The sequence below is a fragment of the Brachycentrus maculatus genome, unplaced genomic scaffold (genome assembly GCF_059751285.1).
Source record: "Brachycentrus maculatus isolate JH-2025_06_01 unplaced genomic scaffold, ASM5975128v1 h1tg000649l, whole genome shotgun sequence".
Lineage (NCBI taxonomy): Eukaryota > Metazoa > Arthropoda > Insecta > Trichoptera > Brachycentridae > Brachycentrus > Brachycentrus maculatus.
Window position 1 is genome coordinate 181,355 of NW_028281385.1, and position 27,190 is coordinate 208,544.

General features: G+C 33.6%; 2 protein-coding genes across 3 annotated transcripts; one reads left to right on the top strand and one right to left on the bottom strand.

Annotated features, from left to right (window-relative positions):
• Positions 1-1,338: 1,338 nt before the first annotated feature.
• On the bottom strand, positions 1,339-23,181 carry LOC148300836 (uncharacterized). 2 transcript variants are annotated; one of them, XM_088274214.1, is made up of 17 exons: positions 22,976-23,166; positions 20,507-20,563; positions 18,818-19,102; positions 16,128-16,258; positions 15,870-16,047; positions 14,406-14,564; positions 13,002-13,127; positions 11,661-11,780; positions 10,657-10,895; positions 9,336-9,422; positions 8,223-8,243; positions 7,927-8,032; positions 6,904-7,024; positions 4,699-4,857; positions 3,785-3,935; positions 2,581-2,658; positions 2,270-2,466 (listed from the first exon to the last, which is right to left on the bottom strand). In XM_088274214.1, the coding sequence occupies exons 1-17, from the start codon at positions 22,977-22,979 to the stop codon at positions 2,422-2,424; spliced, it is 2,067 nt and encodes a 688-aa protein (XP_088130340.1). In that variant the 5' UTR covers positions 22,980-23,166; the 3' UTR covers positions 2,270-2,421. The 2 variants fall into 2 exon arrangements, with proteins under 2 accessions (XP_088130341.1, XP_088130340.1); XM_088274215.1 differs by lacking the exon at positions 8,223-8,243 and having other exon boundaries at positions 1,339-2,466; positions 22,976-23,181.
• A 1,015-nt stretch (positions 23,182-24,196) lies between these two features.
• LOC148300837 (transcriptional adapter 3-B-like) lies at positions 24,197-26,867 on the top strand. Its single transcript, XM_088274216.1, has 2 exons — positions 24,197-24,303; positions 24,778-26,867. The coding sequence occupies exon 2, from the start codon at positions 24,798-24,800 to the stop codon at positions 26,205-26,207; it is 1,410 nt and encodes a 469-aa protein (XP_088130342.1). The 5' UTR covers positions 24,197-24,303; positions 24,778-24,797; the 3' UTR covers positions 26,208-26,867.
• The last annotated feature ends 323 nt before the right edge of the window (positions 26,868-27,190 follow it).

A 27,190-nucleotide genomic window follows, 5' to 3' on the forward strand; every position in this document is an offset into this window, starting at 1 on the left:
CCTTACTGTGTTTTAAGTTTGGACAGCCAACCTTATAATAACTATGGTGACAAAATTCAAGAGTTTGAAAGAGATTTATTATTAAATTAAATATCAAAAATAAAAAGTTTATGGTTTTATCAATTCTTTTTCGGCAAAATATTGTTGAAGTCAGCTCTATGTAAAGAATGTGTAGCATTATTAAATCCACTCAAAGTACACTTTGAGGCGATCGAAGGACATTGCAGATTTTCTAAAATAAAATAATATTTCCTAACTGGCATTAATATAACTCAAAAGTAAAGTTTGAAACAGAAAATTGTATTTGAGGAAGGAATTAAAATATATACTTTTATATTATTGTAGAGAAAAAAGTCAATAAATTTATAAATTTTTAAATTTATAAATTTATCCTAATCTGTAAGCGAAGTACTGTAGAATTACAGAATATTAATAGAATTACATTGTATAAATTAAAACATTTTTTTTTAAACATGATTAACGAGATCATGGCACATAATAATAAACAATGTACTCGTATATGATTTTCATACATAATTTAAAATTAACAAATTTCCCAAAATATACAAATTTCAATTATAGGCTTTAAAAAAAGTATGGCACCTTTAAACTAAGTACACATTTAATAATTGGAGGTTGAAATTGGCATAGCCATCAAATTATTATATGGGCCGTTAAGGACGATAGGGCCTGGTCCCTGAAAATAAATAATACTTGATACCATCTTAATTAATTACAATTTTCAGTTCATCAAAATATAAAAACATTCCATCACCAATTCCTTTCAATAAATAATACCTTAATTGAAGTAGGTACATGTAATAATTTTTATTTGTGTCTATAGGTTTACTAGAATCATGACTTATCAAGGCTTGAAAATGATGCGGAATGCATCAAAACACGTGTCACAGTAGATTTTAAGAAATAGTGGTATTTACTAAGTAAAAATTAAATTAAAATGGATAAATTTTACCACAAAGTGACTGCTGAATCAATTAACCTTTCCCTCCCAGTGATGTGTATTTACTACAACTCGACTTTCAAAATGAGAATATCAATATAAAATTTAATAGTAATTTTTGTATTCTTCCGTAAAATATTACGTATTACATAAAAATATTATTATATGAAGTTACTCATTTGCAGCGATGGAAATAAATAATTTGTGAAAAAATCGGGAATAAAATCACCTATACACAAACGTTTCTGTGTGTGTGCGCGTGCCGTGCTTTGCATATACGCGCATGTCTTAGCGTGTTTAGTAACGTCAGTAGCGCGCAGATCGTCCTCTGTGGAGGTTGTGTTGCAACGCTAGCTATTGCGGCTACTTGTGATGTATTTTTTTTTCTCGTTTTCAGATACTTACCAGAGCTAACATTACAAAATTGTTTCAACTTCAACAATAAAAGCAAAATTTAGGAATATTCACATTTTACCATTTTTAAATAACATTTTCATATGGTGTACAAATCACCATTGCACGCGAAAGTTTTTTTAGCACCGTAAGGGAAAGGTTAATGAAATAATATAAAATTGTTAACTTTATCAAAAATATGTTTCCAACATAAATATAATTACATACGCAAATATACCTTATCATATTTTTATTATATTCATCAGCCTCGATTAAATATTTAAACGAGTCAATAATTTCAATGAAGAAAAAAAAGTTTTACAAATGTGTAGTAAATATGTAAATATAATTTGAGGCCTGTTTTACTAATCCCTGTTTTGCTCACTTTGCCAAATTTTAGCGGGCGAAAACCTAAAATTTTGAAAACAATATTTAATATTTAGACAACGTCGTGAATAAAATATATCATAAGACCTTCTATTAAAAGTCACTTTTTCATGTTATCTGAACTTGGTATTTTGACTGAGAAAATTGGTATTTTGTGTCAGACTTGATGGATTCAGCATGACAATTACATAAAACTATTTGCAAAAATAATTCTCACATTTTATTTTGTTTGTTAGGATTGTGCTTTTCAATATCAAATTTAGTTTATAAACATACATAAATTTAAAAAAATTACGAACAAAGGACTTAGCGTAAGGGAGTTTAGAGTGATGGGCCAACTTTGAAGCAATTTTTCACCTATATCTAACAGGTTTTAGATGATAATGTATATAGTGTAGCATAACAGACCTTCGATGTGTGACGTAACAAAGAAATACCGAGCGTTATCATAATCCAATTCCTCACACTCAGTTGGAAAGAAGAATGAGTAACGAATAGATTACAAAAACAGCGAAAAATTGAAATAAATATTTTTTGGATTTTCGGAACTGACGGGAATAAACCCACGCCATAATTACAGTCAAACTTTCGTCCAAAATCTTAACCTAACTGATGTTAATAATATTTTGGTATGAAAGGGCAAAGTTTATCACTTTTAAATTTGAATACAAATAACTTTTTTATATTATTTCAGCATCACTCTCGTTTGAGTCTACTTTTTCCATCTGTAAAAAAAATACATCTTATTAAACAATGTGCTCTTCTATCAACATTAGCTTTTATACAAATATATACATATATAAAAATGTTTTTAAAATATAAGACAAATATATAATTACCAGAACATCATCATCATCATTCTTTCCCAGAATAGAAAGTTTTGTAACCCGTTCTTCAGGCAGGATATAAGAATCATCCTAAAATAATTGGTATCCAAAATAATGTCTTATTAATAAATGTAACGATATAATATATTTACACAAATTATTATTTAAATAATAAAATACATATATATATATATATATATATATATATATATATATATATATATATATATATATATATATATATATATATATATATATATATATATATATATATATATATATATATATATATATATATATATATATATATATATATATATATATATATATATATATATATATATATATATATATATATATATATATATATATATATATATATATATATATATATATATATATATATATATATATATATATATATATATATATATATATATATATATATATATATATATATATATATATATATATATATATATATATATATATATATATATATATATATATATATATATATATATATATATATATATATATATATATATATATATATATATATATATATATATATATATATATATATATATATATATATATATATATATATATATATATATATATATATATATATATATATATATATATATATATATATATATATATATATATATATATATATATATATATATATATATATATATATATATATATATATATATATATATATATATATATATATATATATATATATATATATATATATATATATATATATATATATATATATATATATATATATATATATATATATATATATATATATATATATATATATATATATATATATATATATATATATATATATATTTTAATATTGAAAGCATTAACTTTGTGAATCATATTGATATATTATTTCGAGAAATAAAAATACTTTGTGTTCTGATCCACTCCCATTTTTATTAACCAACTAGTTTCGGCAACAACCTGATGCCCTCTTCAGGGTTTAATTTATTACTAATACAGTAATAAATTAAACCCTGAAGAGGGCAACAGGTTGTTGCCGAAACTAGTTGGTTAATAAAAATGTGAGTGGATCAGAACACAAAGTATTTTTATTTCTCGAAATAATACATATATGTATTATTATTTGAGTAATATGTATGGGGCAATAGTGGATTATTTTGCATAAATAAATAATAAGGTATTTTCTTACCACAACACTATCATGCTGCGCCTTGAGATGATCTCTAAGAGCGAATGACCTAGCGTAACTCGCTCCGCAGTATTCACAGTTATACTTTAGGTTATTTTGTCGCTTATGAGTTTCCATGTGGACCCGAACTGCGTACAATGATGCAAAAGGTCTGAAATATATCAAATATATATTAAGTCAAAATTGCATATTTTGAGTTAATGTTTGTTGCCAGTACACCCACAATATGTACTTATCTTCTTCTCATAGAGCTCTAAATCAGACTCTAGAATTGAATACTGCGCTTTCATTACTCACAAATTTCTATCAATTATCAGATGTACATTGTAGCAACTTTTGGAAAATCATTCAAATTCGGTCAATGTAAGAGACACTCATTCCTTTCAACAACGTCATATTTCAAAAATCGTCAATTTTTAGTTGTGCATGTTTTCGGAATTTCCAGAAAATGTAATATATCCCAGCAAAAGCGGCATATTTTTAACTTAATATTTACCCGCTACAGGGCAGAAAGTGTTGTTTTTTGCATTTTGAAGAAAAGGTATTGTTTAATTATTTTTTTAAATATAATAAACATTTTTCACATGGAGAAAAAACATTTAGGTTTTACCTAAGAAGATCTGTTGCACAGTAAAAAGTTCAATAAGTGGCTTGATATTTATTTTTAATATATTTTATTACATTTTTATGCTTCAAAAACGATCTCTTGAAAAATCAAGTTTTTTTTATATATGACGTTGTTGAAAGGAGTGAGCGATATGCTTTTGAAGACATCAATGTTTGGAGTATAGCAATGGATAGAATACAGAATTTCCAATTAAACTTTATGTAACATTATTTTAAATTTCGTACCTTACATTGATTCATATTTCCCATAGTGAAATCAAATAAATATATGATAATTTGTTACTTACCGATTGCACTCAGTACAGGAGAATGGCTTTGTGTGAGAATTTTTATGTCCTGCTAACTGAACTGAAGTTTTGAAGGCCTTCGGACAGAATGTGCATTTGTAGGCTCTTACGTTTGAATGAGTAAGCGCATGATGGTTAAATACGCTGTGGGCCTTAAATCTATAACATCAAATTTATAAAAATACATTTTAGTTTTTTTTATAACTTTATCAAAAATGTCAATAATCTCTATCATCATAAAGATTTTTTATTATAACTAACCTAACTAACTAACCATCACGCCGCTTCCCCGCAGGGGTAGGCAGAGAGAATTGAACGCCAAACCACTCGGTCTTTGCAAACATTCTTTGCCTCTTCTACATTCATGCATCTCCTTATACATACCCGACGATTATTACGACTCCTGACCCGGCCGCTTTCAAGTATTTGACATACCTGATTGTGCCAAGTTTTCCTCGGTCGTCCTCTGCTTCTTTTTCCAACTACATTCGCCTCATAAATTTGTTTAACCGTTCTTTCTTCACTCATACGCTCCACATGTCCAAACCATCTCAACACACCTTTCTTAATTTTATCGATAATGCTTATCTCAGCCTTACATTCTTTCCATATTTTATCATTCGAACATCTATCAAACATCATTTTTTATTATTATTTTTTTAAATGAAGAGAAATATTTGTGTTTTTACTATTTCTGTGAGCCTCAGCAGCTCATTATTAGAAATAGGTACATATAAAATTGTGGTAGCGTGGATTCGAACCGAGAACTCTGACTTAAGAGTCCGCGACACTAACCACGGGACCACAACCCTACACTATTTGTTATGAACCCGGGATTATAACAATGATCCACATGTTATGAACCCAGGATCATAACAATTGTTGTTAATTTCTATATTCATCGTACATGCAAAGATTTTCTATCTAAATTTATACAATCACTGAAATAGATAATCCAAATCATATCTCAGTGTTGTAGTGTTTAACCACTTAACAGGTAAATTTTGGTAAGAAAATTTGTGGGTGCAGGAAATCATCACCAAACATCTCAACACAGGACTACCCGAACACTGCTCGGGTTAGTCAATAAAAACAAATACATACATAAATATAATTTTTGGGTAATATGTGTATCCAAAATTGAACACGGTTAATGGATTGAATTGTACTTTATTTACATATCGCTCACTCCTTTCAAGAACGTCATAAATCAAAAAACTTGATTTTTCAGGAGAACGTTTTTAAAGTTTAAAAATATAATACAATGTAGATTTATATTATCCACTGACACTTCGTGATGGAATTGCATTTTTAATTTATTATTAGATTAAAACCAATATTTTTAGCTTTTCCACTTTTTTATTTGACCAGCGACCGGGTTTCGTCGTTACCGACATCATCAGACTGGTGATGTCGGTAACGACGAAACCCGGTCGCTGGTCAAATAAAAAAGTGGAAAAGCTAAAAATATTGGTTTTAATCTAATAATAAATTAATAATACAATGTATTAAAAATAAATATCAAGCCACTTATTGAACTTTTTACTGTGCAACAGATCTTTTTAGGTAAAACCTGAATGTTTTTTCTCCATATGAAAAATATTTAATATACTTAAAAAAATAATTTAACAATACCTTTTCTTTAAAATGCAAAAACACTTTCTGCCCTGTAGCGGGTAAATATTAAGTTAAAAATATGCCGCTTTTGCTGGGATGTAGTACATTTTCTGGGCATTCTAACAACATGCACAACTGAAAATTGACGATTTTTGATTTATGACGTTCTTGAAAGGAGTGAGCGATATATGATATGTGACGCGTTTCGTCTTAAACACTGCAAGTGTTTGATAATGTCTTAATAAGACAAAACGCGTCACATATCATATATGTAAATTAATTAGAATTCAATCCATTAACCGTGTTTAATTTTGGATATATTACCCAACAATTCAATATGGAATTTTACCAACTCTCTGCAGTTACAAAATATATTTGGCTCGGGCAAATAAATTTATGTATTTGTATATTTATGTATGTATTTGCTTATAAATGCAACACAAACTCCTTGACCGAGTCACGCTCGGGATAAACTGGCAACTGGTTAATAAAACTGTTCATAACTATAATTCTACAAAAGTGTGAAGTATGATATAACTGACTTTTATCTGGTAAATATTGATATGTATTTAAGTAATTCTAACATACCTTTTGCCACAAACACCGCAAACATAAGGGCGAGCACCTGTATGCGTACGCATGTGTAAAGTGAGACAATACGAAACTCGAAAAGATTTTCCACAAATGTCACAACTGTGAGGCTTCTCCCCTGAAAAATAAATTAAAAATTAGCAAAACCAAATAAATAAATAATAATATAAAATAATAAAACCCTTATTCGCACCCCAATGGTACATAGGGCACTGCTTTATATAAATGCAGAGTTATCTTGATCGTTTACACATGAAGGAAAGGTGATCAGCCCTCCGCTTCAGGTCCCAGTCCAGGGTATTAGTGAATAAATATTACGTTGAAAAAATCACTTATATTTATTTGAACCCCCTGGGAATCGAACCCGGGACCTCCAGAACGGTAGCCGAGAGTTCTGACCATTACACTACGGAGGCGGACATAGTGTAAAATGACCCATATTAAATTTGACTTCATTTACCATATATGTATACTATTTATTCAACAGTAATATCAATGATAATATTAAATCAAATATTTTTCTTAAATACTGCGAGTATACTGCGCAAAATTACGTTAATCAATCCATATAATTTTGACATAAGTTGATTTACATAAGTATTTAGTCATGTCAACCGTTTGATAATAAAAAAATAATAATTTGCTCAGTTTTAGCCACATAATATGTATATGTGTTGAATCTGTTCAATCAGGACACATGAGGCGACGCTGGATATTTAGCATAATTAACACACTATGGACGGGAAAGGTATTTCTACTCGTTCGGTCGATTGATGCTTAAGGATGGCAAGGGTAATATTTTTACCTCCTGCGGCGACCTTATTCCAAAGTCAGAAAAGAAGGATGTTTTTATATTAATATTATATTATGCACCAATCTCTTTGTTAAGGTCCTAAATATAAGTAAACAATTTTCGAATCCCGTCGCCAGTGCTCCGCAGGCGTAAAAAACACCCGTTGTGTGTTAACCAACTGCTTCAATCAACTGAAACAAGAAAATATATATGTTTGTACAAAATACCTGTATGAATCCTTTCATGTTTTACTTTCTCGTGCGGCCTCGCAAACTGCCTGTTACAGTAGTTGCATTCGTATGGCAATCGCCTACTGTTCTTGACGTTTGGTACCTGAAAACCAATATATAATCGTCACCCTAATTGTAGAAATACTCGTAACTCTGCGGAAGACTTAAACTTCTTTGTTGTTGAAATTCTCAAGACATTCAAAACATTTTCAAAAATATATATAAAAAAGAATATGTTATTCGAGGTGGCAAAAACATAAATACAAAGCAAGCTACTGCATATGTGTGCATACCACGTAATTTCTCACAGTCTCCTAATATTTGGAGTTACGAGCATTGACAATTAAGAAAACGAGAATATAAAAAAATTAATTACAATAAATGTATATAAAGAACATTATTCGGAAGGTATTGTGTAGAGCAGTACTCCACAACCAGTGTGCTGTGAGCCGAATACAGATATACCGTGGTCAGATTCAATGTATTTGACATTTTACAATTTTTTATTATGTATTTGATACACAAACACATATTATATTTAATAATATTGTCTATTTTTCGAAATGTAGTAAAGAATAATTATAACTTAATAATTTAAGAATATTTTTAAATAATGTTTTACTTAATAAATATGTACCACTATTTCTTAAAATCTACTGTGACATATGTTTCGATGCATTCTGCATCATTTTCAAACACCATGTGAAGCTAATTCTAAATTTTAGAGTTGGGTCCTTGGGACGTTGAAGGTTGAAGAGGGGGTAGTAGCTGTTTCTTATTATTTTTTTTTATTTAAAAAAAATATATATTTCTTATCAGTGGGAACATAGATAGATAGTAGATTTTAAGAAATAGTGGTATTTACTAAGTAAAACATTAATTAAAAATGGATAGATTTTACCACAAAGTGACTACCGAATCAATTAATAAAATTTTAGAATAGTCTATATTTTTAGCTTTTGATTTGCCGCAGAATTCTAGGAAGAATTTCGGTGTGACGTAGGTGAGAAAAGGTGGCGGAGCACTGGTGTAGAGGAAAAAAATCCCAATCATGTACAATAATATGTCGACCAATGAATGCCCCAACTAATAAATAATTTGGCTAACAAATATTTCCTTATAAAGTCCTTGATGCAGAATTATTTCAGGTCACTCGGTACACTTAGTCCGCTCCCTAGGAAGTATGTTCATTAAAAAAATCACTTCATTCGATGTATCAAATTCATAAGATATACAAACTGCACCAGATCTATGAGAATAGCTTATTGAAACATTTATAAGGAAAATTTTATTCATTTTCTTGGCTTCATAGTGTCGGCAGACTATTAATTACTTGACTTTTCCCTGTGGATGGTAGAAATATTATTTTATCAATCATAAAATAAATGGTAAAAATATTTCCCTACCTTGTCAACGGAGTGAACATTCATATGCATATCCAAGTTCTCCTTGGTGAAGAACTTCCTGTTGCAAATATTGCAATTGAATTCCACCTGCAAGTTTGTCTCTATTATTATCCAGAATATACCACAATAACACGGTATTAAAGAGTGCATAGTTTGTTTTTTTAATTTGGTCACCGTGGTTTTAGCAGACTGCCGTCACTAATTTTAATTTCATATTCTAGACCGGTGGTTCTTAACCCCAGGGGTTCGGTGAGTCAGTTTCCCGGGTTTGGCAAAGGTAAAAACACACACCCAACTTATTGTGTGAGAAAGGATACCATGTACGATATATAAATTTATCCAATAGATCTCGTATATTATTTAAAAGGAATACATACATCAATCTAGCAATAAAAAAAATACAAGAGCTCAAACGCTAAAACGCATTGCACCTACTCCGCATCGCACATTTCTTTTTACTGGGATGGGACTTCAAATAAGTCCAGTGGTAGGCTTCATCCGGTTCTAAAATTTTTAGAGTTCTCCAAACCTGTCCTTAACCCTTTGTTGTCACACAATATTTCGATTCAGATCATGTACCGGAGCACGCTTGGTTTACTTGGTCCACCACGTTGTCAAAATATTTGAACCTCACAAAAAGAAAAACATTGGAAAGATGAAAAAAATGGTGGAATAATTCAATTGCACTTAATAAAAAGAATATTGTGAAAGATAAACGCTTGCATTTGGAGCATACTCATTTGTTACGTGAATGTTCTGTTTATGCGCAGAATAAAAAACAAATAAATCAATAAATGTATGAAACTATTTTTTTATAGAGGGGGGGGTAGGGGTAGTACCTAAAGGGCGAACCGGTTCTAGAAAATCCGCGAGTGTTTTTGCCTAGAATTTTCACTCATAAATTACATGAAATTATAGTAACTCTAAACATAAAGAGTAAATCCACTTACGAGTAGGCATAGGCTATGAAACTTATAAAGTTGAAGCCCGAGTAGGGACATGATAAACGGTGTTGCATAAGCCGTAGCTAGATTTCAGTCACTTGGACATTAGGTAAAAAAAAATCTTGATAATCTTGAATCCCATCACTAAATAAGTCATAACAAATGTACTAGATCTATTGTCATAACGTGTCATCATTGCGAAATGTGGATTGTTTTGCTTTTGTTTTTATGTGAAAACTTTGTTTTTGATGGTTTTATTAATTTTGTGCACCTAAGAACCTTTCATCGCCATTTTAATGATACTTAGTATAATACGAAGATGTTGAATTTGATTACAGGTAAATAGAAGTTGAAGATTGGCGGAATTGCGCATTTACCTGCCCGGTGTGGACCGTCTCGTGGATCTTGCGGTAGCCGACGTGCATCCACTTGTCGCACAGGGCGCAGTGGAAGCGCTCGCCGGGGGCCGCAGGGCTGCCCGAGGGCGCGTACTCCGCGGGGCCCTCCACCAGGCGCTGCTTCACGGGTTCGTGCATGCGCCCGTGCAGCAGCAGCGACTTGTTGGACGGGAAGATGGTGTCGCACACGCCGCAGCGATAAGGGCCCAGGGGGCCGGCTGAGAGAAGACAAATTTACACATCTTTTTTAGCATATTTTATAAAAGAAAACTAGAACTTTGTTTTAAACAGGTACTGTGGCGTAGTTGGGTAGACGCTCGACTAGGAAACTGGTGTTGCAGGTTCGATTACCGCCAATTGCAAAATGAACTCAAGAAAAATTTATTTGCAATTGGTCTGGGTGTTTGTGATGTATTTTTCACATTGACATTCCCTTTTCTTACTATCCTACCTGCAGACAAGCATCTAAAATAGACGCTTTGTGGGTTATTCCTTTAATAATAAAAATTAAAAAAAAACACTTTTTCTATTGGTACTTTTCTTAACTGGTTTCGACAAGAACACTGTCATCATCAGGGATTAACATGTGTATGTTTATCCCTGAAGATGACAAGGTTCTTGTCGAAATCGCTCGAAGAAAACTACCAATAAACAAAGTGGTTAAAAAGAAAACTCTAGTTATATTACATAAAATTTAACATCAACTCAAAATCAACACAGAAAAAAAGTGTTTTGCACTTTTTTTCTGAAAAATCAGAATCAGAATATTAAAGTCTGTCATTGGCTGGATAAAGTGATCATTTTACCTTTGTTTAAGCTTCAATTCAGAATGTTAGAGCAATGTAACGATTGAAAATAAGAAAAGAATTTATGTAACCTAGAAAGGTTTTGAACATTCAGTTGTACTTATTTTAAAATTTCACAGACTGACTTGTCAGTTTTCTTCAGTATCCCCGTGACATTATATAAAAGGTATATTTTACCTGATGTTTTCATAGTAACCCATTTATCGGTCCTTTTCAATGACTTGTGTACTTTCATATGAGCGCACAACGATTTGGAGTTATTATAGCTAACACTGCAGTGTTCACATTTGTATTTTCCTGAAAGCAACAAAATATTATATTATATTCAAATTTAAATTCATAAAGACACATACAGTATTATGTCGACGTGCCCTACGTAAAGTGCTCTAACTAAATTTTTGTCAATTTTGAGATATTTGGTGTATGTTATCAACTGACCATTATCTACAAATATAAATAAACAAAAAAATATATAAAATAAATTACGCCTATTTTCGGGCGTATAAGACGCTTTCTACATCGAATTTTCGAAATGAACTAAACTCCTAAAACGCTAACTACATACTTAATTCTGACGCTCAAACACTCATGAGTGTTTGATAATGTCTTAATAAGACGAAACGCGTCACATATTATCATATATTTGTGAATAAAAGTAGAATTCAATCCAATAATCGTGTTTAATTTTGGATATATTACCCAACAATTCAATATGGAATTCTACTAACTGTCTGCAGTTAAAATAAATGAGATTTTTATTTTATTTATTGTTTCGGCATTGACTTTGTGGTAAGACATGTTACAATGATTAAAGAAAACACTTCGTTTTTTACCACTTGAGTTTTATTATAGACTACATGTTTCAGAAGTTAAACTTCCATCATTCAGGTCTGTATAATAACTAAAATATAAAATATAAAATTGTTCTATAAATAGCGGTCTTGTTAGTAATTATTTTTCGGAATTTGCAAATCATATAATAGATACTAATCACTCATTTCACTCATAAATTAAAATTATTACACCTTGTTCCATATAAAGGCCAAATTATGAATTATCTTGAAAATTTAGAAATACAAAAAAACCTGAATTCTAATAATAATTTATTAAATAATATATTGTTTCAAAATTCTTCGCCATTGCTTTCCATTTTTCCTTTGTTTTCAAACTCCGTTCCTTGACTAACCCCTTCCCCTTACTTTCCCCTCTCCTTATTTATAGAACAATTTTATATTTTATATTTTAGTTATTATACAGACCTGTATGATGGAAGTTTAACTTCTGAAACATGTAGTCGATAATAAAACTCAAGTGGTAAAAAACAAAGTGTTTTCTTTAATCATTGAGATTTTTATTATTTTACACAAAGAGTATAACTCCGTGATTTTTTTTTATGTTTTGCAACTTTCTTTATAATCTTTTTGTTCTTATATTAAAATAAGCAAATTAAAATTGAAATTTATCAAAAACTAAACAAATACAATAGTTTGCTCAGAAAGATTTGCACGAAAGACTCACCTTGGGAAGGTTTGCATGTATGATTTTCAAACCTGTTCAGATTTGGGTAATGCATAAAACAGCGCGAACAGTAATATATTTTTGAAACTGTCGCCATAGCAGTTTTATTTTCTTCTCCTTCTTCCTCTGAAAATGAAAACATTTATATCACATAATATCAATGAAGATCAAAACATAGAAATATGCTAAATCATTTTTATAAAACAATTTTTAGTTGTTGAAACAAAATGGAAAACAATATAAAAAGAATTGCATAAACACATTTTGTGACGGAAAAAATAATAATTTTGATTTTTAACATGTTATACGCTATGTGGGTTATATTTAACCTGTCCGGAAGTATGGCCGTACATGTACGGCCTTACAATTTTTAGTTTTTGAAACAAAATGGAAAACAATATAACAAGAATTATATAATCACATTTTGTGACTGAAAAAATTATTTTGATTATTAACATGTTATACGCCATGTGGGTTATATTTAACCTGTCCGGGAGTATGGCCGTACATGTACGGCCACACCAAGTTTTCCTCAAAGGATACAAAACATGACTTATATCAAAACATGATATTTGTCAATATCATCAATGTTTTAAAAAAAAAATATTGAAGAAAATATGTTGCTTATAGCATTGACTATGATATAAGATCAAAAAAGGAAAAAAAATGCAAAAAAAATTCACTCCCCAGATACAGTTTTGTCTGCAGAAACTCACTCCCGGACAGGTTAACACACGCTGTATTTGGTCAAGAGGTTGCGTGAGTTAAATGTAACTCCAATCATGGATTCGATTTTACGTTCTGTGAATTGGACACGCTTCACGTTTGCCATGTTATGTAAATGTATGCACTTTCTGTGTGGCCTCCTTTATATTTTATCGCTTTGAGTTTCATGAAAACATTTAATATAAAAAAAATGAACCGCAATGTTCACATTTGTATGCAGTCTGTTTACAGTTGTGGCCCCAAGGATGGTTTATTTTCTAATTTAGCAGTCAATGTGTTTTGAGAAATAAAAAGACTTTGTGTTTTGATCCACTCACATTTTTATTAACCAACTAGTTTAGGCAACAACCTGTTGCCCTCTTCAGGGTTTAATTTATGACTGACACTATGTTTATGTTACAACAAAGTAATAAACCCTGAAGAGGGCAACAGGTTGTTGCCGAAACTAGTTGGTTAATAAAAATGTGAGTGGATCAAAACACAAACTCTTTTTATTTCTCAAAATAATATATATATCAATATGATCCACAAAGTTAATGCTTTCAATATTCGAAGCATAATATGTTAATAGTTTTAAGGGTCTACTTTAGACTGCCCTGGTTTCTATCCTCGAGAAATTCGGGCCCTGTTTGGTCTGATCATGTTGCATATTAGATGGACAATATAGTTGTTAGGTACCTTTAGATTCATCTACCCATACGCTCTCATCCTTGATGGTGGTGTCCTCATCCCAGAACCTTTCTATCTGCACCACCTTTCTCGTGTAGAGTCGCCCGTCTCTGTCAACGCACTGCTCTTCGTGCAGAGTGTTGAGGAGTTGCGGTGTCCGGAATCGCTCTGTCACCAAAATAATAAAAATTATGGATTTTTTATTATCAGGCTAGTTACAACAAAGTAAAAGACCTTTTCTGATAACCAAACATGCTCAAATTGAACTCCGTTCCTTCCCCTTACGGTATCTAGAGCTAACTGTATCGGAATAATGCAACATTATCATGATTTTACCCTACGTACTGGAAATAATTCTCACAATTCTCACATTCTCCCATTCTAGATACATTTCGTAATTATTAAAAATATTGTCTTTAACGTGTAAAATTTTGACAAATAAAAGTGCATATATTTTATTTTTTATTTCTATTAAAAATCCCTTTTAAATGAATAGTTCAACTTTGAAATCGGTATAACGAATTGCGAGAATTATTTCCAGTGCGTAGGGTAGAAAAACTGACTAGTCAGTGTTTGGTTGTTTACAGTTAGCAGCGAAAAGCCGACTAGTCAGTTTTTGGTAGTTAATATGTATAATAAAAACCATAATAATCAAACTATTGATACAGAAATTAAGAATGTATTTTTTAATTGCGTGCATTTTATGCTATTGGTACAAATATGCTTGGATTTTAAGGTAAATCATTCAAAAATTTGTTGGTAAATAAGGTGTTAAGGCACCTCAGCTGTCCAAACTTAAAACACAGTAAGGGACATTTTTTTTGTAGTACGTTTAGAAAGTAGAATCTACTTTGTCCAAAAATGCAAAAAAACGTACAGCAAAAAAAATGTCCCTTACTGTGTTTTGAGTTTGGACAGCCGACCTATGCAGCACTGCAGGTAATTGATATTTTTATATAAATTAAACACGAGCCCTCAACTTACTATTGTGGTGCGAGCGAGACAGGTGTATTATATCTGACTACACCAGCCACTTTATTTTGTCATTTGACATTTTTCATACAAAAGGACATTTTTCTTTGAAATTATTTAGACAGATATCAATCTATGAAGGCAGAGATAGTAGGATACATTAGACCATGGGTGGCCAACATTTTTAGTAATCTGCCTTAAAAACTTCTCAGTTCTTCTGTTAGTCGTCTCTTCTTTAGTCCAACATATTTGCTACTTGACGCCATTATGGGTCTTGCCGGGATAGTAAAATAATCCCATATATGGGATATGATACAAACTACGCACGATGGAATGTTCTTTTGGTGGTTTTGTGTACACTAAAGGAAGAAATGTGATTTGCTCCGCGGGCCGCAAGTAGACACCCGACGGGCTGCATGCGGCCCGCGGGTCGCGGGTTGGCCACCCTTGCATTAGACAAAGATTAATGACACCAGCAGTTAATCAATGCAAGTTAATCACCTTGTGCGTCAACAGCCTGAGGTGCCGATAAAATTTCTCCATTCTCCAAGAGGATATTCTTCTTCCTATTCTCTGGAAGCATTTCTTCTTCCGCATCATCAGTTTCCTCCCCATCCTCGGTGGCCATCACTTGCAGAAGTGTCATGTCTTCCAGCGTACCGTCATCATTTCGCGCCATCTGTCAGGAAAATACCACTTTGAGCATCCAAAAACACTTTATACCGATACTATTTACTTTATTATTATTTATTATAGTACCTCCACGACCACTTCCTGGTCACTATGGAAATTCTGTATGTGGTCGACGACGGAGGTGAAGCTTATTCCGCAGCTATTACAACTGTAAATTTCTTCTTCTGCATGTTCTTCTCCAATAGCCACATTCGCAACTGAAAAGAATTATCATTTAACTATGAGTTCAATACCCAGCTTAACCTGTTAACTGGGCGGTCAGCTGTCCAATTACACAACTTGTAACGGGCGCAAATACTGATTCACTGTAATTCTGTAGCGGGTAAATATTAAGTTAAAAATATGCCACTTTTGCTGGGATATAGCACATTTTCTGGGCATTCCAAAAATATGCACAACTGAAAAATGACGATTTTTGATATATGACGTTGTTGAAAGGAGTGAGCGATATATTCATTAACATCATTACTGCTATTTCTACTGAAAGGGTAGGTAGAGAGGATGGAACGCCACACTCTTCCTTCACATCCATACATCTAGTCATACATGCCCTCCGATTATAGAGACTTTTGACACCACCTAATTTTAGGTTCTGATTGATCTGATCGCGCCATTCGATCAAGTCTTTTTTGTGGTCCTCGATCTGTTCTACATTCGCCGCATATATTTTCTACAAAAGAAAATTGTTTACTACAATGAAAATTAAACCCCCTTTTTCCTTTGCCTTCCTTATTATCATCAATTATTTATGTTTTTTTAATGTTCAAGTACTATCTACTCTGGGGAGATTACCGTGTTACATAAGAAGGGTGATCCATTCAACTGTGACAACTACCGCGGCATTACGCTACTCAGCGTGCCTGGGAAGGTGCTTGCCCACTTAATCTTGCAGAGAATCCGAGCCCCCATTATGCAGGTGCTCAGAGAAAACCAGGCAGGGTTTCTGCCTGGCAGGTCCTGTGCAAATTTATGGAGCGAATGTAGTAGGAAAAAGAAGCAGAGGACGACCGAGGAAAACTTGGCACAATCAGGTATGTCAAATACTTGAAAGCGGCCGGGTCAGGAGTCGTAATAATCGTCGGGTATGTATGAGGAGATGCATGAATGTAGAAGAGGCAAAGAATGTTTGCAAAGACAGAGTGATGTGGCGTTCGATTCTCTCTGCCTACCCCTGCGGGGAAGCGGCGTGATGGTTAGTTAGTTAGTTAGTTAGGTCCTGTGCTGATCAAATCCATAATATTCGCCACATTCTACAGCAGAGCCAGGAATTTAACAGTTCTCTGGCAATGTGTTTTGTAGACTATGAGAAAGCGTTTGATAGTCCGCACAGGCCCACACTCTGGAAAGTACTGGAAGCTTATGGGGTGCCTGCGAAATTAGTGGAGCTAATTAAGTCCCTTCACCTCAATAGTGAATGCCGTATGAGAGTTGACGATGTTGTCACGGATTGTTTTGGGGTCTCTACCGGAGTCAGACAAGGCTGCGTCCTTGCGCCGTTTCTCTTCATCATCCTCATGGATTTCATTCTTCGAAAGTCATTACCATCTGACCGAGGTATAACCATCTCCCCCTCCCGGAAACTCTGCGACCTAGAGTACGCAGATGATGCCGTTTTAATTGATGACTCCGTCGAGGGTCTTCAATTAATCGTCGACAGGGTAAATAGGTACTCTACGCACATGGGGCTAACAATAAATGTTGGAAAAACCCATGTGTTGTGCAACAGCTCATGCCTAGATGCCCAACAACCCTTGATGTTGAGTAACCAGCGTATCGAAAGGGTCGAGAGTTTCAAGTACTTGGGAGTGTACGCGACTGAAAATGGCAGCCTTCAAAAGGAACTGGGAGTGCGATTAGGACTCGCAGGGTCCGCATTTAACAGTATGAAGGCTGTCTGGAGATCGGATTTATACTCGGTGAAGACCAAATGCCGCCTATACAATGCCTGCATTGCTCCTGTTCTCTTATACGGCTGTGAAACATGGCACCTTACAAGGGCCCAGAGCAGCCGTGTACTAAACTTTGAGAATAGGTGTTTGCGGAGAATTTTAGGCGTGCGGTGGTTTGACTTTGTGAGGAATGAAGAGATAAGGCGTAGGACGCAGCAAATCTTGGTTACAACTGTCGTCAAGAAAAGGCGATTCAGTTGGCTTGGCCATGTACTTTGCATGCCTCCTGAGAGCCTTAATCAAGCTTGCCTCTTTTACAAGGCATCAGGTTCGCGCCGCCCAGGACGACCACTGCTGACAATTCGTCGGCAGTTCTCGTCAGAACTTCGGGACGCGGATCTGACTTGGGAGGATGCAAGGGAGCTGGCAGCCGACAGAAAAGCCTGGAGACAGTTTGTGGACTCCATATGCTCCACCTAGGGAGCGGATATGGTTTATTATTATTATTATTACTATCTACTCTCTGATTGCAAACAGCTATGTAAGGTATCAAACGTTTTGACCAATATCACTAGTCTGTTATTGGTTGGTTATAAAAAACAATATCTAACCTGCCAATGTGCTTATTTATTTTCTGTACATGAAGTTTAAATAAATAAATTATTATGACATGGCCGAATGATGCGATCTATTGTATTTCAGATCTACCCACTTCCATTATCCATTTATGAATAGGTCTTTTATATTTAGTTTCTATGTTAAATGACTATGAATAATAGAAGCAGGTTGTACAAATTTATTGTGCAATAATCAAAATATATTTTATCAATTTTCTATTTGTAATAAAAATTCAAGTACTTTGATTACCTTCTTCCGTTTCCGGCTGCTCTACAAATTGTGTTGAATCATACGATGGATCAGAATTATCTTTGCAAAGGATTTGTTCCGGATCTATATTAGACAATATAAGAACGGATCCATCCTCATTATCATCGAGAAGTCTGACTTCGATGCCTACATTTTCCTCTGAATAATCCTCCTCTTTTAACGTAGTCACTTGAATGCCATCATCGTCCATAGTTTCTTCCAGAACCATTACGTTTGAAATCTCTTCCGATTCTCCATCTTTAGAACACACCAGTTTATCAACAGCTGAAAAAGAACCAGTGGTTATTTTATAAAATCAAAATTCAGCACCTAAATAGCATTAAACAAATCTGTTTTTAAAATTCAATTTTCATTTACAGTAAACTTAAACCTTTCATAAAGTCTCAGGGCGGTTGTGCACTACACGGAATTACACGGAATTTTACTGTCTGGCACGTCAGTCAGCGTTTTAAAACGATGATTGGCTTGGATTAGCTTGTGCTTTTGTCCATCTTTCTTCAGATCGGTGCTCTTGATTGGTGCGTAAATTCGAGTCACTTTTATTTTTCAAAACCGGACTGCCGGACGGTAAAATTCCAGGTAGTGCACAAGCCCCCTTAGAGCGCTTGTGCACTACACGGAATTTTACCGTCTGGCAGTCCAGTTTTTTTAAATAAAAGCGACTATGACAGTTTAGCGTGATCGAATTTAGGCGCACCGTGATCATGCACCGATCAAGCGCAACGATTCGAAGAAAGGCAGTCAAAAGCACAAGCAAATCCAAGCCAATCATCTGTTTTATTATGCTAACCGGACTGCCTGACAGTAAAATTCCAGGTAGTGCACAAGCGCCCTTAAGACATTTATTTTTCCAGGAATTGAATCGGCAGCCACTTCATAGTAATATCAATATATATTTAAATTTAGAGTCAACTTGGCAAATACCACTAATTTTTATGTTTTGTCTCGTGTTTCGGTGTACTTATCATTATTACCAATCACGGTATGAGAAACTTAGCCTAAATTTGAGAGTCGTGTTTGTATGCTATCATATGTTCCCGGTAATAAAAAATAGAAACAGCTCTTAGCCCCTCCTCACCCTTCACTGCCAGCAATCACGCGATACTCGCAAATATATGAGTGCCTCGTGGTCAAGTGTCTTGACATTAATTAAAATTTCTCATGTTTAATTCCTTCTGTTTTTCTTTTTTCATTAGATTTTAATAATAAAAATATTACCATCATATTAAAATTTTAAATCATACGTTATCCAACTTCAAAACCGATCCTTGATTAATACACTAAAAAAAATATTTTAATATTATATCTGAGGTTTTTTTCTTACATATTTATACTTCTCTGTAAAATATAATTACAAAAAGTCTAGTGTATATTGATGGTTTAGTAAAATGAACAAGGCCTGATTTCTTCACCTTCTTCTAACCCTCACCTGCACCCAATGGTGCATAGGGCACTACAACATATTGACACGCTGTTAATTGTATAAAGGCAAGGTGATCAGTACTACGCTCCATGTACCGATCCAAGGTGATATTATAATAAATAAATACAAGAGATAAAATCACTTATGTTTTTTTTAATGCTCTTGGATATCGAACCCTGGAACTCCGGCACTGTAGGGAAATGACATAATTTTTCATGTACTTTTTCTAATTATTATATATTTACCAGTGATTTCTTCCTGTGCTCCATCATCCGGACACAACTGCTCCTGTACACTGGTAGCTGAAAGTGATAAATAAATATTGTTGAATACTTTAAACAAAGTGAATTAGAGATTTTGCAATATTAATATTATCTTTGTCTATGGATCAAATATTTTATTGGGATAATTGTGGGCAAAATTCATCAAACTGGATCTGCAGGGGATGTGAAAACACCTGTGCATGCTCGCCCAGTTCGTTCTGCGGAAAGCATTGCTACTGTTCACAATAGTGTGGCAGAAGAGCCGCCAACTTCGACTCGCCGTCATCAATTGAACATCTCACGGACATCACTGATGAATTTTGAATAAAGACTTGAATTTACACGCTTACAAGGTCCAATTCACTCAAGAGCTAAAGCCTAAAGGTGGAGACTGACCGGAGCATTTCGTCGTAACGTAACACGTTACAATGCGAGCATTCAGGCAGTCAGTACACTGAGCCGAGCGCTCCATCCATAGTTTCGGATGTTCAGTGATGCTCGCCGCGAGCAATGTTACGACGAAATGCTCCGGTCAGTCTCCACCTTAATGATCATTTTAAGCGTCGTCACCACTTTAAAGTGGTATTACACAAAGTGAACGATGAATGATAAGGAGAGTGTTATTTAGCCGATATTTTGTATTGCCCATAATTGTCATTGATCTTTCTATCATAATAAAAAAATTAAGATAATTCTCTGAAAACTTTTTGTTTTATTTGCAATTAACATTGTGCGTTATGGTTGGACCAGTCTTTATAATAGGCTTTTTATTTCATTTATTGACTCGGCAGTCACTTTGTGGTAATATCTATCAAATTTTAAATTTAAGTTTTACTTGGTAAATATCACTATTTCTTAAAATCTATTGTGACACGTGTTTCGAAGCATTCCACATCATATGGTGTTTGAAAATTATCAAAACGGAATCAACCAAAGCACACTCCACAATACATTTTAATAAATAGTGGTATTTATTATGTAAAACTTAAATTAAAATGGCTTTATATCATTGTTAACTGTTTATGAATATATTATTTTCAATGGCTGTGGTTTTCCATATTGAATTAATTAATTAATGAATAATAAGTTTTAGTTGAAGTCTGTAAATTATATGATTCTTTATATAATAATTTACTTAGTATTCACACAATTTTTGTCCGCCTCCGTAGTGTAATGGTCAGCACGCTCGGCTACCATTCTGGAGGTCCCGGGTTCGATTCCCAAGGGGGGTAAAATAAATATAAGTGATTTTTTCACTGTCATATTTATTCAATATTACCCTGGACTGGTACCTGAAGCGGAGGACTGATCACCTTTCCTTCATGTGTAAACGATCAAGATAACACTGCGTTTATATGACGCAGTGCCCTATGCACCATTGGGGTGCGGATAAGGGTTTTATTATTATTATTATTATTCACACAATTCTAAACAAATCATATATGCATACGTGAATGATTTTTTTGTATCTTTTTCAAAATTATAAATGAAATTATGTTGTAGATTTGAAAAATTACACTCGAGTGTGTACATATTTACACAAAGGCTCAGATTTATACATGTCCCTAAAAGGTAACTGTTACTTTTTCAGTTACCAGATTGGGATGGTTTTTGTTAATTTTTCTTGGCTTATATTTTTTCTAGGTTTTGATATGAAATTGTCAAATACATCACACGCTATATGCAACCAAATATATGCACTGATCAGCGTAATTAGCGGAATGATTAAATTATTCACAGGAAGTCATTGTTTCATTGTTTTTTTTTTATTTGATCGTCCATCACTGCATGGATTCCACAATACCGACATTTTAGTAAAGTAGACAAAGTAATAAGAGCGAGGCTAGTAAATTCCACTGTTTAAATATAGCAAAAGAAAAAGAATAGCTCAGTAGCCTGTATGCTGTTGTAGTCGGGTGAGTGATATAGCATCTACTTTTCTTTTATAATTTCCAATATGATTTAATACTGAAATACTGGATTTCAAAAATCAGGCCTGAGAATTAAAACAGTACAATTTAGTAAATATTAATAAGTGAGAAATGAATATATTTATTTATAAAATCTGTCCAGTCAACTAGGAATTCAGTGTTATTAGGTATCCAATAATTTGTTGTCTTAAAAAAAACATTGACAACATTCAATAGGTTTGTATTAAGACCTTTCAGTTTGCCTGCGGAGAATTTCCCGAATTTATTATGTAAAAAATATATAATCTGTTTTAGATTACGTTTTGATTAATGTGATCAAGAGAACTGATGCTTCTCAGTTATCGGAACGTTAGAATGTAAATTAATTCGAATATCCGCCAATCCAACAGGTGAAATTTCAAACTTTTTCGCGGAGGAAAGTTGGTGAAACGGCAATCAAAACATCTTATTGTACGTATACGTCAATAATACAATTTACGCCATTTTAATAATGAAATGGAAGACATAATATCTAACGTACACATCTAGAACCTGGATTTAAATCGATCAAATCGTCTCGTAGTTAAGTATGATATAAAAAAATGGAATCCCCTCATCCGCCGACGACCCAAACTTGCAGGCCGACCTGTGCCTAATTTCCCATAAAACACTATTTTCCGAAATAACTTCACAACTTCACAGCAAACAGAATCTCACGACGCGAATGAAGTTAGAACCGGAACCAGTGGAAAAACATGATTTAGCGGAAATTATTTGGTACTGTTGGTTAACCTGAATTTTGTCACAAGCATTCAAAAGCGCTACTTAGAACAATAACATTATTATATTATTATCCAGTTTTACCCTTCGAACGCTTGAACCTCGTTATAAACAAATAAATTATTTACCATTTTGAAGCATTTATGTTACATCGCGTTAATTTTTTTAGATGGATTCTGGCCTTTGATTAATATCTAAATTAGCTTTTTATATATGCAAAAATGACTTATTCTAGGAATTTTAGAAATAAGTTTAGAAAAGTGTGCTCAGTGTCTCAATCTGTTGTACTTTTTTCTTCTTCTTCTTTTTGTAGATCCTAGGGATCGGTTAGTGCCTTCGCATGTCGCTCTTGGGATGTTGACTGCCAGCTGTCTTTTCATCTTTTTAAAGGTCTGCCTGGGGGTTTGCGTCCTTCAGTTAGTACTTTAGTACTTTAATCTCATTAAATATATTGTTCGTAACGATAAAAATGCTAATTGACGTGTGTTGTGGTAGAACTCATACGATTTGAAGGAGGAAATTGATTTGTTTTAAATTTTGTACGTCCTGTACGTAGTTTTACGCACAATATAGAAAAATATTTCTAATAAAAAATGTGACTTGGTCAAACATTTGCTTACCCATAGGGTGCTTGTCTAGTATCTGGATTTTTACCGTCCGGCAGTCCGGTTTTAAAAAATGAAAGCGACTACGACAGTTTAGCGTGATCGAATTTACGCGCATCGTGTTCACGCACCGATCGAGAGCTTCGCTCTGAAGAAAGATGGACAAAATCACAAGCCAATCATCGTTTTAACACGCTAACTGACGTGCCAGACGGTAAAATTCCTTGTAATTCCGTGTAGTGGACAAATGCTCATTCCCTATCCAAATCATAATTACTTACCTATCTAGGTATACATATATTGTCTATAACAAAATTATTGCCTATGGTCTATAACATCGGAGAGTTGGTATCTGTAGAAGCGATTCCTTTTTTTTCAATAAAAAAAAATGGCCGACGGGCACTTCTGATACGTCAACAAGAAACATCGTCAATCGTTTTTACTTTACTGAAGATAGTTGGATGTGTATTTATTCAATTTTCGGGTAAAAAAAACTTGCCGTTTTATAATAAGCTTTGCCATTTTCCCTAAATTGTTGATATTTTCGAAGAGGTGTAGACGTTTTTACATATGACCTTTCGACAGCCGACAAAACGTCAGCTAGAGTTAGCGCGAGTTTCGTTAGTTTGGCGCACTGTAATCTGTATTTTTCAATGTTTACAATAATATTCAAAATATTTATGTTATAGCTTGAGTAACATGTAGAAAATGAGATTTGGAACGCTTATTCTTCAAAGCTCTGATAAAACATTATAGTTTTAAACCTGTTTATTAAAAAGAACATTTTAAAAATCTACTAACTTAATAATTTAAAAAAAAAAATTCTATTAAGCACTATGTGGAATTTTCAAAAACTCCTAACTCGCTATATATCCCAACCTGATATATTTTTTATATTCTAAGAGTAAATAGAACCTTATTAAGCCCAGAGGTACTAATCAGATATAATTTTTTGCAGGTCCGGCTTCTTCCGTCAAAATGATGGGAAAACGAATCAGTCAGAGCACCAAGGGGAGAATTGTCAGCAAAGGACATGACGGGGGCAAACCTTCTAGCCCGGGACTATCGGCCTACACTAAACCCGTGAAGTTGCAATCACCCGTAGTCCAGCCTAAGGTGAGGGATGTTCCGCTCATTCCTTACATTAGATTAGAAGATAATGCCACTGTACTGCCTCGGTATTCGGCAGTAGCCATTCGCTCCACCGAAGAAGGTATCGGGATGGACGAACTGGATTTTCTTCAAGCTGAGCTGGAAAACCTACTGTGTACTGCAGCTCTTAGGACACGAATGATCCAGAATGAAATAGAAAATATAGATGTCAACGAATCGAAACGTGAGAAAAAAGGAAAAGCCGCCGGAAAACAACTTCAGTATCCTGGTAAAAGGAAGTACCAAGATGAAAAGCCCCTCAAGCCCAAAGAATATATCAAAACTTCAGGCACCCAGCCCAAAATATCTAAATTCAAAAGTTTTACTCCCGTCATAAACCCGGTCACGAGTCAAGGATCATTTTCTCACGACAATATTCTAGTGTCGGATAATACAATCAAGTTGGAAATGCCATCATTCGCGTCCTTGCCTAAAAATAACACGCCCTACAAATTCTGGACATCGGTGGAACCGTACTGCGGTCCCATCACATTGGACGACATCAAGTTCCTGGAGTCGCTTCTGGCCACCAGCAGCAACATGTCTCCGCCTCCCATCCCGCCCCTCGGGAAGCACTACTCCGAGGTGTGGGCCGACGAGCACGCCTCGGAAGAGCAGCTCGCTTCCAACCCCTACAAGTACAAGAGTAGCGGCTTATCCTCGGAAGCCGCGTCCATGCGCAAGAAGGCCGAGAAGTCCATGGATGCCATGATCCCGGGCCCGCTCACTCAGAGACTCGTCTCCGCCCTGATGGACGACAGCCCCGCCCCTTTCGAGGTTCCCGATACCAAAGTGAAGCAAACAAATACCAAAAGCTCCAACGGGGTTCGGAATTCCCTCAGTCTGGAGAGGTGTTTGCGAAAGGAACTAATCGAGCAAGGCATTCTGGATCCGGAAGACTTGCCACCCTTGACCAGTCCGGCTGATGATGAGATATTGACCGAGATCAAGAAGTGCCAAGCGGAGCTGGCCGTCGTACGTAAGGAAAATGCCCGTAATTTACGTAATCTCATTTCCCTGTGTAAGCAAGAAATGGTGAGAATTAATTTAAAGAAGCAATTGGACCAAGTGGATGCCGAGTGCTCGGAAGCTTACAAGAAAATCCTATTAGCCAAACAAAAGAAACGTCCGTTATCTAAGAAGGAAAAGGACGATGCGTGGAAGGTTGTGAATGAACAAATTAGACTAAATAATGAAATAAATGCCTTGCCTCTTACCGGACCAAACTCGGGATAGTTTAATATGAAATTTCTTTTTGTTTTATATCTGCTTATCAAATATCATTTTATCCATAGTTACCAGCCAATTTTTTTTTAACCAGCGTTTAGGTAAATATATAATTTACATCATAATTTAAAAACTTGTCAGGTTCTCTACATACCATATGTACAGCAAAACTATTATTTTTCATGTGTTACTTAATGTGATTCTTAATGCAAATTATTCATCAGGAGAACCATGATTTAATACAAATATAAAGAGATCAGATGAAGGTTTATCGAGTAAGGCTTGGCACAACATATTTAGTACATATTCACTGTATGATTTGTTAGCCGAGTTGTAATTTTTGCCTTGCCAAAAAATGATATTAGTTATCAAAAATGATATTAGCTATCATAAAAATATACATGCTATTTAAATCAGCCATTCAAAATGTTGAAATGCATAATGTGTTTTTTCTCTCCAGTAATTGTGTTGTAACGTTGGTTAAGATAATTTGGCTGTTATTTATCGGAATATTTTAATTTATTTTTTACCTAATAAAAATGTTTTGTTGTAAAAACAATTTTATAAGTTCATCAAAGCATCCTACTGTACAAAAAAAATAGATATTATGATTCATTTTATTATTTCTTGTATTTTTATCTAATAAATATGGGTACAGTTTACTGTTCATTTCTTTCTTTTTTTGAATTGTTATATTAACATATTATTGTCGGGACACATAACTTTTTTTTTTTAATGTGCATAGGAAGCTGGACACATATCGCTCACTCCTTTCAAGAACGTCATATATCAAAAAACTTGATTTTTCAGGAGAACGCTTTTAAAGTTTAAAAATATAATACAATGTATTAAAAACAAATATCAAGTCACTTATTGAAATTTTTACCGTGAAACACATCTTTTTAGGTAAAACCTGAATGTTTTTTCTCCATTTGAAAAATATTTAATGTATAAAAAAAAATAATTAAACAATACCTTTTCTTCAAAATGCA